We start from the raw sequence: 17,878 nt of genomic DNA on the forward strand, positions 1-17,878 counted from the left end.
GACAGAGTCAATGGCCATTTTGGATCTCTGAGTAAGTGTGAGCCTGCTCACTTACCTCTGAACTAATGAGCTGGAGAAGGAAAAAACATACCTCATTTCAGTCACATGAACAATTCCAGCTAAAGGCACAGTCCCTCTTTTCCAGAGCCATCCTACAGGGAACCTCCTACCGATTAAATTAAGAGACCTTAAAGGCCAAATCAATGTAATTAAGTAACATTTATTTTACATCAAACAATTTTCAAAGAATACATTTATAAACCACCTAGATACTGATTTATTGCATTACAAAAAAATTTAGAGGCACAATTGAAGTATTCAAATAAATTGTGAGGAGCGGAGGTGGGGTTTATGATCACTCTCTGTATTGTCCTTACTCACTTAAAGGCTCTGGGTTCAAGAGTCTTTACCATGAGGCAGTAGTGCACTTCATTTAGTAGGAATAAATCACATAAAATATATACTTTTATACAGAAAGTGTTATTGTAGCGTCACTTTCAATTACTTATAAAAACTTCATTTTGAATTGCACAAAAGTTCTTTTTAAAATTGATAATGCTCAGAAGACAGGGCTTAGAACTAAATATCTATCTAAATAATTCATTACAAATAATTAGGTTTCCATTTCTTCATAGAAAAAAATCTATGAAGAATTACATTATTCAAATGGGTCATTTAAATTTTTTTAATAGGAAAATAGGTTTACACATTTATCCTTACTCAGCTAAATGTATTTTCTCCCTACTTTAAAACAGATCATAGAAAGTCCAAAATTTTAAATCAGAGTACCTATACCACGGAAGTGGAATTGTTCATATTCATTTTGTGTAGCATTCTACCATAATACCGAATTATCAGAAAGGCACATGGGTACATTCGTCGGAAAAAGTTTTGGTCTTAAAAAAAAATCACACGTTTATAAGCAGTGATTTCAATCATGTTAAAAAAAATACTAAACAAATTCATTCCCCACTCAGATGACACGGAAGCCATGGACTTTCTGCAGGCACTTCACTTTCCATAGAATTTCCTGTTCAGCAGGTATATGAGGAGGTTTACATTCACTTTAACCTTATCAAACATTTTCATTACAGCTACTCCTTCATACTGCATCTGTAGTAAATCCTGAAACGACAAGGAACATCACAAAATCTCCATCAACATTTCTCACATTTCAAGAATATTTCATCAGAATCAAGATTCTATTGACTTAATGATCTCAATGAGCTTTCTCAGAGTTTAGATTGCACCAGAATCATCTAGGTAAAAACACAGAGGATTTAAACATGAATAGCTAGACCCCACACCCAGGAACTTCTGATTCTGCAGCTCTGGGATGGAGCTCCAAAATCTGCATTTGAATATGTCCCCAAGTGATGCTATTGTTGGTGTAGGTGTCATACTTTTGGCATCACTGATCTAAAGGATAGAAAATATTTTCCAAAACAGTAAAAATGAAATGAGGGGAGTTGGAGAGATAGTACAGTAGGTGGGGTGCTTGCCTTGCATGTGGCTGATCCAAATTTGATCCCTGACAGTTCATATGATGCCTTCAAGCCCACCAGAAGTGATCCCTGAGCGCAGAGCCAGAAGTAAGCCCTGAGCATTGCGGGGTGTGGCACACACACACACACACACACACACACACACACACACACACACACACGAATAAAGGTCAGAAGATAGTATAGAAGTTAAAGCAAATGCCTAGCATGCACTGTACCCAGCCTAAGTTTGATCTCTGGCACCATATGGTCTCTTGAGCATCACAGGTGCAGTTCTGGAGGTTCCTGAGTACCACTGAGCATACCCTTAGAGGTCCCCAAGCACTTCCAGGGTGGTTTGGGTGATGGCCAGCACTTCAGGGCCTGAGCAGCACGGCATTCTCTGGCCCTTGCACTGAACCACCAGTCCAGTTGGCTGAGAACCTCTGGTGGCACCTTCCCCCATGCCCCACTAATAGAACAAAGAAAGCATTGGCATTAAGTTGGAACGTTATCATACCTTCAATTTTGTTGTGAGGGGTAGCAGGGGGTAGCCCACATCTAGTGGTGCTTGGGGACCACAGTGGTATGTTGGTGGCACCAGGGATCAAATCCAGAGCCTCACACATGCAAGGCATGTGGCCCTACCATTTGAGCTACATCCCCAACCACTAAGCTCACATTTCATAACTGAAACATTACAGCACAAATGTTCCAGCAAGATGGGGTATATATATTAGAACAAGTGGACAGTTCACTATGGGGCAAAAAAAAAAGTATCATGTATGTATATTATTTGATATTTAGCTTTTTGGGTCACACCTGGAGATGTTTAGGGGTTAGTTCTGGCTCAGCACTCAGGAATTATTCCTGGCGGGGCTCAGGGCATCATATGGGATGTTGGAGATCAAATCTTGTTCACCATATGCAAGGCTGTACTATTGCTCTGGCCCCCAAATACTTTTTCTAGTTCCTTAAACTTTAAAATTTGGGACATATGTTATAAAGTACATTTAAAAGATTATATTAAGGATATGCATATTTTGTAAACTACTAGCAGGGGGGAATGATGAGGCTCTTAACCGAACAAGTTGTATAGCTAAAGCCTGAAATTACTGGAGACAGCAGCTTCTCCTCAGGTCACTTATTTTTGGTCCCTGCCTAAGAATAATTCCTCATTCACAAATAAGTGTCTATCATTCTGTTTCTTTGCCACCACCAAATCAATTCTCCTGATAAAATTACTAACTGGGTCACAACAGTCAGATTCAGGGGTCTTAACAGCAGCATCTCATAATAACAAAGGACACACACGGCATTTCCATGCAGAAACTCCTGAACTGTCCTGGACTAACATCTGGACCTCACCATGCTGTTTCAGTTCTGGAAATGTCTTGGTTCAACAAGCCTTGATGTCTTGTGCAGAAGCTGGCATCCTCTTTGAGAGAACTTTGGTCCCTGCCAGTTTCTTCCTCCACTTCCTCAATTACCTCCAGCTGCATGCCACTAACCCTTCTACATTATTTAGAGATGCGTCGGAGATGGAGATTCCAAAGGGACTTGAAATTTCTCGTCAAGAATGCTTTGCCTCTTAGAATGAAGTGCAGATTCAACATTCCTTTAGCTTTCTTTGAGAAACAGAATGTCTGTTTCAGTCTCTTTGAAATTAATTCAGCCAAGAGTTAAACTGAGATGGAAGAAGGGTGTGGGTAGGGCAATTTGCAAAGCCCCAAGATGATGGAGAAAATATGATTGTGCTGTGGTTGCAAGACCAGCTTTTAGTCTCCACTCTCCCCCCACCCCTGCTTTGCTATCTTGGAACTGTGCAACATAGCCTAAGCTTGCTGAATTCCTGGTCCTTGTGTGTAAGTCAGAGATGACACTGTCATCCTCATGGGTGTGCTGAGGCACATGATACCAAGGTTACTGTAGTCTCTCAGTCAGCCACTCTCGTCTTGTCAGGATCAGCTACTCCTGAGAGGGAGGCAGGGGGACACAGAGTAAGAGCTTGGAAGCCTCCTCCTCCCCCCACAGGCTCTCTGAAACTCAGCTCTTCATTTGGCTAAGAGACACGTACTTGACCCAGATCAATACCAGGCAGACATGTTAAAGTTTCTTCCACTCTCATGGTAGCATCTCAGGCCTGAGCGCCGAGATTTAACTATAGCTGAGATTTATCTGAGCGCCAAGGGGAGAGTGAGCTGAAGGAAACATGAGGGGTCTCCCTCACTCCTCTCCGAAACTTTTGATCTTCTCTTACTTGTACAAGGGCCAGGCCATCACCTTTCTCTCTGGTAATCCACGTGATAATGCTCTTGTTTAAAAGCCCTGTGTAAAAATGTGTGTAAATGGGAATGTGATGAAGTCTGAACCATTATGTTCAGGACTGGCTCCTCAGGCAGCTGACCTGTCCAGGTACTCACAAAGATGAAACTCTGTGTTTGGCTTAACACTCTTCCTCTCTTCATGTCAAGATTCTTCTTTTTACTCAATTTTGTGTCACACCCAATGATGCTTTAGGGACCCTATGTGGTGCTGGGGATTATGTTTCTGGTCATATGCAAGGTAAGTGCCTTAGTCCCTGTACTATTTCGCTGGCACTAATACTCAGATTATTAATAATTTTGAATAAAAAACTCTGCATTGGGGCTGGAGCGATAGCACAGTAGGTAGAGCGTTTGCCTTGCATGTTGCTGACCTGGGTTCTATTCTCAGCATCCATATGGTTCCCCAAACACTGCTAGGAGTAATTCCTGAGTGCAGAGCCAGGAGTAACCCCTGAGCATCACTGGGTGTGACGCAAAAGAACAAAAAACAAAACAAAAAACACCTCTGCATTATTACTTTGCATCAAGTCCGACAGAAGACAGAATTGGTCTCCTGATGAGATGCTGAAGATTTAAAAGTTTGGGACACAAGTTAAGGAATAACTTTGCACAATCTGTGATGCCTGGAGATGGACAGCATGAACAGCCAGTCCTATTGCTGGCCCAATCCTGAGAAAAGAATGGGAGAAACCTAGTGTTTGCCTCAGCGGCTCAAGAAAGTCTCACAGAACGAACTTCTCATGCTTCTCTACATAGCGGTCTCTTTGTCACTTGTGATTCACCTGTGGGGTCACTATTGTTTGACCTTGAGCCATTTTCTTTTTGGCAGCCACGTGGTACTTATAGAGAAGAATGGCATGTGATATGTCTTTGCCACTCGCATCATCATAACCACAGTTCATTTCTCTTCCTGTATTTATCCAAGTATTAACTCAAGACTCTGGGATGAGTCTTGGATACAGTGAGAGTAACTCAGAAAACAATAGAGCTAAGTGAAGTATATTTTCTATAATGACATAAATGTTTGCTTTTTCTCTATGAACTGACTCCATTATCTCAAAGTCCTTATCTTACCCACTGAGCTTATACCTTGTCTTTTAAGCTACAAGGAATGCTAGACAGAGAAGAAGGGTTTTGGTATCTGCCCTCTGGATGGGGAGGAAATTTCCAGGCTCGCAGGGGCTGAAATGGGCAGTGAGATTGGTTCTATGCTGTCACTCTGGTGGCTTCTCCAGATGATCCTAGAATACCTGGGAACCATCTATGAGCACAACACGTGGACAGCGTTTTACAGTCTTTGGGGCTCCAAGGAATTAGGTTTTGTTTCTGTTTACAAACTCTTACATAAAAACAATGATTTCTCTAAATCTCGAGTCTGTGGTAAGGTAGGAATGCAAAAAATTAAACACATTGTAGGTTCCCTGACAGTGTTTGACATGGAGACCTGATTTCTTATTTTCTATTCAAGTGTGTTTGGCTTAAATATGGTTCCCGTAAGAAAATAGCAGAACTAGTGCTTTCAGAAAATAACTAAAAACTCTAGTGTTCTCTCTTAGGTAACTGTTTTACATGATGCCTTTCAGTTTTATGATCCGAACCACTAACAATAATAAGGCTTTGGGAAAACAATTCTTGGAAGGAGAAAGGGAAGAATGAGGAGACACAGGCCACACACAGTCTTAGAAAGAGATCCAAGTTCTTACGATAGGAACATTTCCAGTCTATTCTTCATAGCTCTGGGTATCTTTCTTGGGGGCTAGAATGAGGGAGGAAGCAACTCTTTGGCACTATTCCTGGCGCAGTGCTTGGAGGACCACTAGTGCTAGGGATGGGACCCAGGGCCACTGTTCCGTTCTCATCAGCTTCCTCCCTGGGTCCTGAATACTTTGATAAAAATTCAAATGGAAATAAGGCTTAGAGAAACTGACCACTATCTAAAAATAAGTTAGATTCCAATAATTTATAAAATCATAGCTTAAAGAAGCTCATCAATAGAAATAAATGTTATCACACAAGGAACGCTTTGGTCTTCTGTTACAATTCATAGCTGTCATGAAGAGCACAAGCCAGGGAAGCCCAGATGACCCCTTACACCCCCAAATCTGTAGAGGTCTCACTCACCTGAATATTGAGTTGCACCTTTTCCATATCCACACCCAGAACTTTTGATGTAACATCAAAGATGCCCACATCTTCAGTAGGTATGATGTCCAATGTAACATTTTTAAACCTAGTGGAGAGAGAGAAAGAGAGAGAGAGATTCACACAGAGGATCTATTATGAATACACACATACTAATAGAATCTACTATGAATACTTACATACTTAGAGCTGGAGGTAAGGAACTGAATCCTAATCACTGTTATTGGTAAAAGGTCTATGGGAAAACCTAAGGAAAACACAGCAAACCTTCCTTCATCTTACCCCCACCCTGCACCCCAAAATTGGACTCCATGGCTCTTGCTATCTGTAGCTGAGCACGGAAACAGAAGTTTTCTTTATTTCTTCTTCTTCTTTTTTTTTTTTTCTTGTTATAACCAGCAATGGTCAGGGGCGTTCCCCTGGTCTGTACTCAGGAATTACTCCTGGAAGTATTCCTAGGATTAAATGGGATGCTGGGGATCAAACCCAGATCACAGGCGGGTAAGGAAAGTGCCCTACCTACTGTATTATCACTCTGATTGGGAAGATGTTTTTTCTTATAAAAACTGGCTTACTTCTGGCTCTGTGTCCTCGGATCACTGCTGGCTGGGCTTGGGGACCCTCTGATGTGTCAGGCAGCAATCCCCGGTCATTGGCATATAAGGCAAGTGCCTTACCCCTTCTACTATCTCTCTGACCTCCCCCAGATGATAAATTTAAGGAAACATCAAAGGGAAAGAAGGATTTTTCTCCTAGACATTGTGGTTAGAGGAGGTTTGAGGGGCTCAGAGCACAGAAGCCACAGCTGGAGGCACTCAGGGGGTGGGGAGATAAATACAAGAACCCAGTTTCCCCCGAGACCAAGCTCAAGGGAGCCAAGGGTCATGGTGGCTCCACGTCCCCTCAACTGAGAGAACCTCTGCCACCTGGTGTGTGGCTGCTTAGACTCACCTACACTCCTAGCAGCAGGGCCGAGGGGCTCAACCCAGAGGCGAGCACATCGTCTGAGGCTCTGTTTAAATATATATATTTAATATATGTATTTTTTTTTCCAAAAAAAGTGATAGTAAAGTGGATAGGGCATTTATCTTAGCACGTGGCCAACCCAGGTTCAATCCCTACCATCCCGTATGGTTCCTCAGGCACCGCCAGGAATAATTCCTGAGTGCAGAGGCAGGGTAACCCCTGAGTATTGTTGGATGTGACCTAAAACTCCAAAACAAATAAATCAATCTGCCTGCCTGCCTGCCTGTCTGTCTGTCTGTCTGTCTGTCTATCTATCTATCTATCTATCTATCTATCTATCTATCCATCTATCTATCATCTATCGCATCCATCCAGAAATAAAAGACAGCCCTGCCTTCCATACTCACAGCTGTAATTCAGAGCTTTTGGAGGAAAGTGGGGATAGGAGTGAGGGTGCGCACAAATTTGAAGGCATTAGACAAGCCCTAGAAAACACTGTCACAGAATCTTCACACAGCACTTCCTAGGCCACATCCACTCCCCAACCCCCATCCACCAGATGCTGAAGGCCTGGGCGTGGGGGCGGTTGAGGAAGACTGGAGTTTACAAGGAGTGTGTTTCCCCTGTCATCAGTGATCTAGGCTAAGTCCCATAGGCCCAACAAGGCTGTCTTCAAAGGCCACAGGAAATGGGAGCGCGGTGAGTCAGCTCTTGGGTACTCAGAGGTTGGGGCAGATTCCAGGTGGCACTCACTGGTTTATCTGCAGGTCGTCGATGTCCAGGAGAACGCCCTTCTCATGCAGCTTTGCCGCCGTGTACCGCACCGGCTTTGCTCTCTTGGGTCCTTTGAGTTCTTCTCTTCCCTCCAGTTTAATTGATCTCCGAGAAGCTCTGGTGAACAAGAAACAGTCATGCATCGTGATTATAAATGTAGATGTTTCTGGCTGTGCAACAGCAATAACCAAGGTGCACCTCCATGCTTGCACCTGACCCCTCCTCGCCTCCCCCCAGAGCATTAAATGTGCAACTTCTGAGTCTCTGACAGGAGGGGACAACGTTTCCTGAACCCCACAACTGCATTGTTAGAAAGTTGTTTCAAAGCAACTTAAGTTTGAACTACAGACTACTAATTAGAACTACTAATATCAGTTTGAACTACTAATATTCAAATCAGTAGTAATATTTAAACTAGTAGCAATATAATATAGTAGTTTGAACTACTGTTAGTTTGAACTACTAATATTCTTGAAACTTGGACTCTCTCAGGCATATTGAACCAAGTGGCTGTATTATGTGATCTTGCAAATAGCTTTAGTGGAAAAACATGGGACTATATTCTCCGTGTTTTGAGCACTGTTTAATGTACTAGACATGACACAGCTGGCACTTTTCTAAGTACTTGGATAAATATCTGTCTTTCAGTAATAAAATTAACATTTCTATAGTGCTTTGAAATGAATACATTCTGAACCAATATAAATAAACTATTTTGTGCCCTTCAAGGGGCAGGCATGGGGGTGGGGTGGGAAACTGGGGATACTGGTGGAGGGAAGGTCACACTGGTGGTGGGATTGGTGTAGAGCGTTTGCCTTGCACGCAGCCAGCCCGGCCGAGCTGGGTTCGATTCCTCCGCCCCTCTCGGAGAGCCTGGCAAGCTGCCGAGTGTATCTTGCCCACATGGCAAAACCTGGCAAGCTACCTGTGATGTATTCAATATGCCAAACACAGTAACAACAAGTCTCAAAATGGACTTGTTACTGGGACTGCTCGAGCAAATGATGGTCTCATGAACAACTTGGCAATTCACAATGTTTAAATAAAGCTATAAAAAGAGATACATTTCTTTACTATTATCTCATTCCTTTGAAATGAATACATTCCTATATCATTATTTCCTTTGTACATTAATTCACTTTAGCTCAAAGAATACTGGTGAGACTGGTACCCTTAATCCTTTTCTGAAAGATGAGAACACTGAGGTTCAGGGCTGTTCACTGGACTGGATCAAGGTCATAGTGTGTAAGACAGAATCAATACCCAAGAATGATTCACTTAACCACCAACTTAAAAGGCGGCTAAGTAGTTGCAATAATGTGAAAGAAAACCCCTGATACTCATTTCCACTGAAAATGAGCCTGATTAACTTTTTCTCCCTAAAGTAGTATAGAAATAATTTGCAGTTAAAAGCAGCAAATACATGAAATTCAGAAATGGGGCTGGCAAGTTGGTGGGACCCGCAAAGCCCCGAGTTTCATCCCTGGACACAAGGCTCATGAAAGTCATCGGTATGGCCCCTATTAAACATTTTTATTGAAATACAAAATAAACTTCAGATCTAGTGAAGCCCAGAAAAATTAAGTTATATTCTTTCATTGATTTTATTATGATTAATGTAATTGATTTTTCATTTTCTACTATCTGACTGCAAACTGTACTGAAAATACTGTATTACATATTTAAATGCATAATGAAAATTTGATTAATATTGACCTGAGCCTAGTGATAAAAATAATTACAAGCAAATAATGCTTATTGAAAATGGCTAATTGCTTATAAAAATCTATGATATAGGTGCTAATGGTGTAATACATCTGCCAAATTTTGCCTTTTGTGTCAGTAATGATTTTTAAAAACCGCTGAGTAGCTTAAAATCATTAAGCTACATTGGCAAATAGCTGGCTTATCTAATATTATCAATTGTGTAAAAGCATTCTTATAAACATTTAAAATAATGATAGATTTTATATTTGTCTGGTCACTTAAAAATACCTTTGAGTAAAAAAGACGAAAGGAAGAATCAAAGTACTTCCTAAGTATTAGTGCTACTTCTAGTATACAATCTTTAATTCTAATGATGTTAGGGAATTTAAAGTTTCTAAATTTATGCATGACAAGTCTAGGTTTTGGTGATGCAGTCCAAAACTTTGCTACAAATTTGATAGTCAGGAATGACAGATAAAATCACTACCCCCTTTAGAAAATCATTATGTATCAAATGAAGGGCACATGATTTTGAACTTACTTCCTGTTTAAGTTGTCCACACAAGTTTTGATGTAGGTATCATAATAATTAATTTGGTCCTCAAAGAATGATGACTTCTCATCAAGTGCCTTCAGGGTCTGTTGAAGTTTTCCCAACTCTGCTTTTCGAAGCTTCCGATGAATTCTTTGATTTCGAATATCCTAGAACAAGGGGGTGACGGATTATTTAATTGGGTGGCCTGCTTTATGATACTGTTAATTGGAAAGAAGGCAAATATCAAGTATCAAATTTCTATGTGTAGTTTATCTCAATCTCCTGGATTTAATCTCACCCCCACAGTTTGCCGGCCTTTTTGCTTCATAACTAGAAAGGGCTCCCATTTTACACTGGGAGAGTTGGTAAGGTCTGTTTTTTTTTTCCTTGAAAAACAAACAAGCAATTTTAGAATAAACATACCATGAAATTAAGGTAACATATGGTTTAAATAGGAGCAAAAGTGGCACCGATGTGGGTCGAAAGGAACTCTCCTGCATTGCTGGTGGGAATGCCGACTAGTCCAGCCCCTTTGGAAAATAATATGGATATTCCTCAACAAACCTGAAAATGAGCTTCCATTTGACCCAGCAATACCACTTCTGGGAATATACTCTGGGGGGCCCAAAAACGCACAGCAGAAATACCATCAGCACTCCTATGTTCATTGCAGCACTATTCACAACAGCTAGAATCTGGAAACAACCCAAGTGCTCGAGAACAGACTAAACTATGGTACATCCACAAGATGGAATACTATGCAGCTTTAGGATGGACGTGGAGAGTATCATGCTTCGCGAAATGAGTCGGAAGGAGAGGGACAGACATATAATGATTGCACTCATTTGTGGAATATAAAGAAATATGATATGAGACTAATACCAAAGGACAAGGGCAAGGAGGACTGGCCCACAATTGGAAGCTTGAAACCAGCAGGGGAGAAGACAGATATGTTAGAGAAGAGCAATGATGGCTAGAAATGATCACTCTGGACAAAAACTCAGTGCTGAAAGAAGTAAAGGGATATATGTGATAACTTGTCAATACCTGTATTGCAAACCCAGAAGGAGTTTGCCCAGAAGGAGGGAGGAAAAGAGAGAGGGAGAGAAAGAGAGAGAGAGAGAGAGACAGAGCCACAGAGACAGAGAGAGACAGAGACTGAAGAGAGAGAGAAAGCAGAGGAAGGAGAGAAAGGATAGAAAGGAGATGGGAGAGATAAAAGAAAATGGGGTTGGGGGTGTTGGGAGGGAAACTGGGGACACTGAGCTGGAGAATATACACTGTGGAGGGATGGATGTTGGAACACTGTATAACTGAAACCTAAATATGAATGGTCTATCTCACTGTGATTCAATAAAAAAAATCTTTTAAAAAAATAAATATCACTGACATACATGTGGGGAAAAAAATAGGGGCAAAAGGAAGACTTAAGCAGGAGCCAAGCACTGTCTTCAGAATATTTTCAGGGCTGGGACAGTAATGCAGGACATGGCATCCCGGTGTGAGGTCCTGAGCTTGAACCCCAGCACCGCAAAGGCAAAACAGAAACTAATACCTCACAGCATATTTTAAACATTCTTCTTTGAAGAACACATTAAATGAAAAAGATCTACATGTGATGCATTCATTTTAGAAATAAATAAAAACAATCTCCTTCGTAGTCTACCTGTTTACCTAATATTTCTTAAGGGTCGCAGTCACTTTGGGACAATAACTGGGCTTTCAAGGGTAGCCGAAAAGATTCAGCACTGATACTATTATTTGGATTTAGTGCAATAGAGTTGCTGGAATATGAAAGTTGTTCAAGTTTCCTGACAGATTAAAAGAATTATATACTATACTCAAATTTAAAGACTTGAGTTTAAAACTAAAAAAAAAAATTCTAACTGTAAGCTATGAAAATGTTTCATTTAAGGAAATGACTGTTTAGTGTTTTTCCTTTCTGGACAAATTCAAAAACATTTCTGGAGATCTCCTTCTTGAAGGAAACTAATTGATGAGATAGAATCTTCATGATAGGGTTTTTTTTTTCCTGTTTCTGAGGCAAAATCATGAATTTCTCTATCACAGAGTCCCAAAGAGAATTGTTTCCCACCCTTGTGTTATATAAAGAAATGTTAATTTTCTTGAAAGACTCAGGTTCAGGAATATAAACTTAACTCAGAACAGATCCTTACTTTCCATGGGAGAAAGTAATACAGTAAATATCCCTCTGAGAAGGTAAGAAAAATTTTTTTTTCTGATTCTTTTAGCTACCTTAACTTTCAGGCCCATTTTGATTTACATATTTGGGTACAATGAATGAAATGTTCTTTTAATCCAAAAATATACTTCCTTATCCTTGGCAAACAGATCTTGGCCATTTCCTGCTAGGTTTCCTTGCACTAATTTGAGCTCCTTTTCTCAGAAGTTCCTCAACTGTAAAAATATGGAATGAGAAAACAGAAACGAATCTTTAAGTCTGGACTGCATTATGCTGAACTGCTCAGTGGCAAAATCTCAGGGACACAAAATGACCACGTCAGTGGTAGGTTGAAGAGCAACTGAGCTAAATGATAAATAAGCACTGGAGAGAAGTCTCTGAAAGCATCAAAACCAGCAGGTACTGCTTGGAGGCAGAGAAGAAACCTGTCGATTACATTTCCTGAGCTTGTGGTTCTGGTGTGTATCAATTCTCCGAATGACTGGGTTGTGACTATTTGCTATTGAAAGTCACCAAATGCCTGGAGCCCTTTACAAATCTGCAATATTGTGGAGGCTGGGTACCATGGCCTAAGCAACTGTGAACCCCTTCCTTGCGTGCCCAGCAAGTGGCTGATGATTATCATGTCTGCTAAGTCAAGAAGAAAGAAAAGACTGTATCCTAAAACCTTGGCAATCTCATTGAGAAGATCTTGGTATTTATTTTTGGATGACACGAGTCCATTCTGCTCCAGTGTCCGAAGATTCCTCTGGATTTTCCTCTTCTTCTGCTCCAGGGGCAGCTGTGCGTCCGTAACTATTGCCTGGTTGTTCTTCATTTCTTCCGGCGCCTTCGAATCGAAAATGGCACGGCTCATCATGTCTTTGGAGTGTTCGAGTTCCTGAAAGGGGAAGACCAGAGAGAGGCTGATTTTTTTCTGCTTTCCTAATCTCACAGGTTCAGAAGTTGGATGAGGCAAGTTCACATCCAAACTAAGAAAGTCTGCAAGCCAAAGGTGTGAGGTTAGAATCAGAGTGTGTTCCTGGTGGGATCTGAAGCAGGCCTTGGGAAAAGAATGGCTTCATTCTGAGACACATGGCAGGTCTACTTTGGGCAACATTATAAATATCTACTTTATTGTCAAGACAATATTTATTTTTTTTTGGGGGGGAGGACACATTCAATTATGCTCAGGGCTTATTTCTGGATCTGTACTCAGGGATCACTCCTGTTGGGGCTGGGGGGTCATATGTGGTGCAAATCCAGGTCAGTTGTGTGCGTGGCAAATGCTGTACTATCTCTCCTCTCCAGCCTAATAAATTATATTAAGAATGGAAAAACCAGGGCTGGAGTAATAGCACAGCAGGTAGGGCATTTGCCTTGCATGCGGCTGACCCGGGTTCGATTCCCAGCATCCCATACGGTCCCCTGAGCACTGCCAGGGGTAATTTCTGAGTGAAGAGCCAGGAGTAACTCCTGTGCGTCGCCGGGTGTGACCCAAAAAGAAAAAAAAAAAAGAATGGAAAAACCAATACTCTGTAACATCCAGGATGGGAAGAGTTCAGTTCTCAGAGAGGTCAGTGGAGGAAATTAAAGTCAAATGATTCAGGGCCAGAGTGACAGTACGTGGGTCACAAGGGTAGAGTGCTTGCCTCGCAAGCAGCTGATCTGGGTTCGATCTCTGGCATCCTATAAGGTCCTCTGAGCACTGTAGGAGTGATCCCTGAGTACAGAGCCAGAATAACCTCTGAGTTTTGCCAGGTGTGGCTCCAGAACAAAAACAAAAAAGAACATCATTAAAAACAAAAACTAGGTGGCCTGAGTGATAGTACAGAGGGTGTGGTGTTTGCCTTGCATGTGACTGACCCGGGTACGATCCCCCACATCTCATATGAAGTGATTCCTGAGGCAGAGCCAGGAATAACCCCTGAGCATTGCTAGGTGGGACCCAGAAAGCCAATATACACACATATACATATGTATATATGCATATATATACACACATATATACATTTTAAATTTTTTTTAAAAAATTAAATGATTTATAGAAATATAACCCTGAACATGTAGAATGCAACTACAATTTCACATATCTGTCACATTTTATGGAGATTCAAAATTCACAAATGCAGGAGTGGGAAATGTATTATAATAGGGAGGACGCTTGCTTTGCATGCAGCTGACCCAGGTTTGATCCCTAGCACCAATATCATCCCCAGAGCACCGCCAGGAGTGATCACTGAGCGCAGAGCCAGTTTTAACCCTGAGCACATCTGGAAGTGTGGGTACCCCTCAGCGCCCTACAAAAACCATGAAAGCAGTCAGAGAAGTTTGTGTTGACAAGGGAGTCATTCTCAAACTATAAAAACCTGTAGGATTTGAAGCAAAGGGAAGAATATTCTAACAAATAATATATTCGCATATATGTGATGAGAAGATGCATGAATAAATAGTATTTGGATAGCTTGATCTGGAAAAAGAAAAACCAAAATAACAAACCAATAATAAAGAGACTAGTGATCTACCCCTTTTTACTATTTAAGACAATTGTGTGACCCAGAGAAGAAGTGCCAGGATACTTGTGGTATTAGACACAAAATGGACAGTTTAATAGGATGGGCAGGAAGTACAGCAGTGGTTGAGTCAATAGATATCAACTATCCTACCACTGACCATACCTGAACTCATTTAGTTCTACATCAGAGTTGGGACTATTGTTGTTCTTCCCATTTTGCAGCTCAGGAAACTGAGGCAAAGGACTATTTCCAGGTGCCTGCTATCATTCAACTCGGAGATACAGAGCTATAGATGTTCTTACAAGTTTGTGTTTTAAGTGATCACATTACATTGAGGGGGGGATAGAATATTTAATAAAGATTGAAAGTTTCTAATGCTAAATTAAGAATATTTCACCTATCTTATTTAAAATACCCATGTACTAACAAACATCATCCATTTTTATTTTGTATTCTTTACTAAACATGACAAAATGATTTCCTAGCAGCCAACTGAGAAAGATCCAGGAGACTGGGCAAATAATACATTGGGCAGAGTCCTTGCCCTTTACATGTCCGATCTGACTTTGATCCCTGGCACTATGTATGGTCCCCCTGAGCACGGCCAGGAATAAGGGGGGAAGATTCAGGAAAATAATGAATAGTTCCATTAAGAAGAATTATTTACTTTTAGTAACTTTTCTTTAAGGAGTGGCAATATTTGTTCTGCTTTTTTTTTTCCTTTGGAGAGGGTTAGAAGTGGTTCTTAGGGCGTCTGGTTGTCACTCCCTAAGATTCTGGGACAAGAAGGGCAGCTGTTCAATGAGAGAAGCCAGGGATGAGGAGTTGAGGAGTTGCTCATTATCAAGTCACCCAGCAGTTCTTGGCCCCAGGGCTACCCCCTGCAGTGCTCAGGGGCCATGTGATTCTGGGGACTCAACAAGGGTTGGCCACATGCAAGATATTAACCTTAACCTCTTTATACCCAGGAGTGGCAATTTTTGGTCCTAAAGCATAGTCATATTAAAACTAAATTTGGAAGAAACTCAACAAGAATATATTTAAAACACCTCGATTAAACCAGAACAAAGGTATTCTGATCCCAATGGACTTAAAATATTTGCTTCTGAAGAATTTGAAAAACAGTTTGAATATGTAAGACACTTTGTTTCTTCCAGTTTGAAAATACATAAACTAGGAAAGGCATTTTTCTATATCCTGTTGACCAGGATTATCTCTATCTTGACTATGCATACATTCACTGGGAGATAAAGTTTATGATGAACAGTCTGAGAACTGCAAAGTCCAGATCACTCTCCAGATCACATGTGGCGCTGCTTGCTTTACCTCATTTCCAGTGATACTCCAGATGGGTTATACTGACGGGTTGATCTCAGTTCACCAGAATGAAAGATAAAATTTCCTTATTTCCCATTTTGCTTCTCTAACTGCCAACATATGACTTTAAGAACCACTGAGAAATTAAGCTCAAATCTTTTATACTGACTATTCATCAAGATCCAGTGAGTTACCTGTTGTTCAGTTGCTGGTGTCTCTAAAATATCCGTCAGTGTGGTCCCTGACTGGTTCCGGATCACGTCAATGATCAACATTTTGGTCCTTACAAAATAAAGAAGAGAGATTTTCAGACCACGGGGCTGAGGCTTAAAACCCTACTTCTCTTGAGGGAGATGTGCATACACATACAGACAGAGAGCTTTTCCAAGATGATCCCCTAACATCAAAGTCTTGCAGAAATTCACCATTGCTCTAAGGGTACTGAAAGCTTTGAGTGTTTAATGATGGAAGACTGGCTATACGTATTTGATACAGGAGGAGCTCCTGTTAGATACAGTAGGAGTTTCCATAGATACAGGAGTCCTAAGATTTCTTATCTAAATCCTTCTGCTTCTTTGTGGTGGCTGAGGACAAGTGTTGCAGGGATGGGGGAGGGACACACCCAGTGGTGCTCAGGGGCCACCTCTGGCTCTGTGTTGAGTAGGGGTCATACCTGGAAGTGTCTGGAAAACCATATTTGGCACTGGAATTTGAATCAATATGTTGTAGCAGCAGCTGTAAGCGAGGCAAGAGACTTAACCTTTGTACTAGCTCTCTGGCACCTTCATATCTTCCTTTCCTGACATTAAAGACACACTTCTGAGCATGTCACATCCAACAGAAGCTTTTTGGAGCTAGAGCAAGTCTCACCCTTGCGCTCTGAGAAAGCTACTTGAAGGTCCCAAGGGCTATGGAGGGTTGAAGGCTGACTGCCAAAGGCAGCTGTGGGGAGAGGCGCTAACAAACTTCAGATCTGAAAGGGGAACTAAGAGAGTTCTGGGGTCCCTGTCTTCCTTCAGATGATAGAGATAAGAAGAAACTGGAAAATGCTGCAAATGTTCAAACTTTTATGGATTTTCTCAATGTGTTCTAGATGGAAACTGGCCACTCCCCTTCCATATTAAAGACCCAGATGTGTAATCATGAAAAGATTTTGGCAGAACAGCAAATGGGCAACAACTGCTTATTTTCTTCTTTTTTCTTGGTGGGGGGGGGCGGGGTGTGTGTGTGGGGGGGGCGCATGCTTAGCTGGGCTGAGGGTTTACTCCGGGCTCTGTGATCACTACAGGGATCACTTCTCCCTGTGTCTGGGGAACCATATGGGAAGATGGGAATCCAACCTGGGTCAACTGCATACAAGGCAAGTGCCCTACCCACTGAAACATCTCTCCAGCTCCAACATCTGCTCACTTGGACACAAATTTAAATAGTATGCCTAGATTTTTTGCTTTGAAAGGGAACAAGTCCCTGACATCTTAAGTTTTCACTTTTATTGCACCTTTATGGCGAGCATTTACCCTCAGTTCTTTCCAAAGCATAACACATTAGCACAGCCAGATGCATTTCTTCCAAAAGTAATGGCAGGAAATATTCACACCATGTGAAACTTGAGACATGAAAGAAAAACATCATTCCCATGTTGACGCCTAGGGCCAATTGTTCACAGATGTCAGAGAACTCCCGCAAAGTTGGTTTCCATGGGCTATTTTTGACAAAGAAGATAAAGCCCAGAAGACCATCTGTAAACACTATTTTTCTCATTTCCTATTTACTGCACGTCTGTCTGCCACCATTTCCGCTGGCCTTGGGTCCCCTCACAGCTGTCTGGGAACAGCCCACACTCTGCGTCTGAGCGGCACGCACCTCATCATTCTCTTCACCTTCATGGGAGCTGGGCGGGGTGAGGGTTCTGGCCTTCATGGCTATAA

At 41.5% G+C, this 17,878-nt stretch overlaps 1 protein-coding gene across 1 annotated transcript in view; it reads right to left on the minus strand.

Moving 5' to 3' along the window:
* Nucleotides 1–200: 200 nt before the first annotated feature.
* Nucleotides 201–17,878, minus strand: part of IQGAP2 (IQ motif containing GTPase activating protein 2) — a 302,579-nt gene continuing 284,901 nt past the window's right edge. Inside the window, exons 31-36 of the mRNA XM_056112425.1 lie at nt 16,145–16,232; nt 12,806–13,018; nt 9,942–10,102; nt 7,673–7,810; nt 5,933–6,041; nt 201–1,125 (exon numbers count right to left, since the gene is read on the minus strand). Of these exons, the coding sequence (XP_055968400.1) occupies nt 1,012–1,125; nt 5,933–6,041; nt 7,673–7,810; nt 9,942–10,102; nt 12,806–13,018; nt 16,145–16,232 (823 nt within the window). The 3' untranslated portion in view covers nt 201–1,011. The remainder of the gene's footprint in view (nt 1,126–5,932; nt 6,042–7,672; nt 7,811–9,941; nt 10,103–12,805; nt 13,019–16,144; nt 16,233–17,878) is intronic.

The sequence above is a fragment of the Sorex fumeus genome, unplaced genomic scaffold (genome assembly GCF_029834395.1).
Source record: "Sorex fumeus unplaced genomic scaffold, SorFum_2.1 ptg000018l, whole genome shotgun sequence".
In the NCBI taxonomy this organism is placed as follows: domain Eukaryota; kingdom Metazoa; phylum Chordata; class Mammalia; order Eulipotyphla; family Soricidae; genus Sorex; species Sorex fumeus.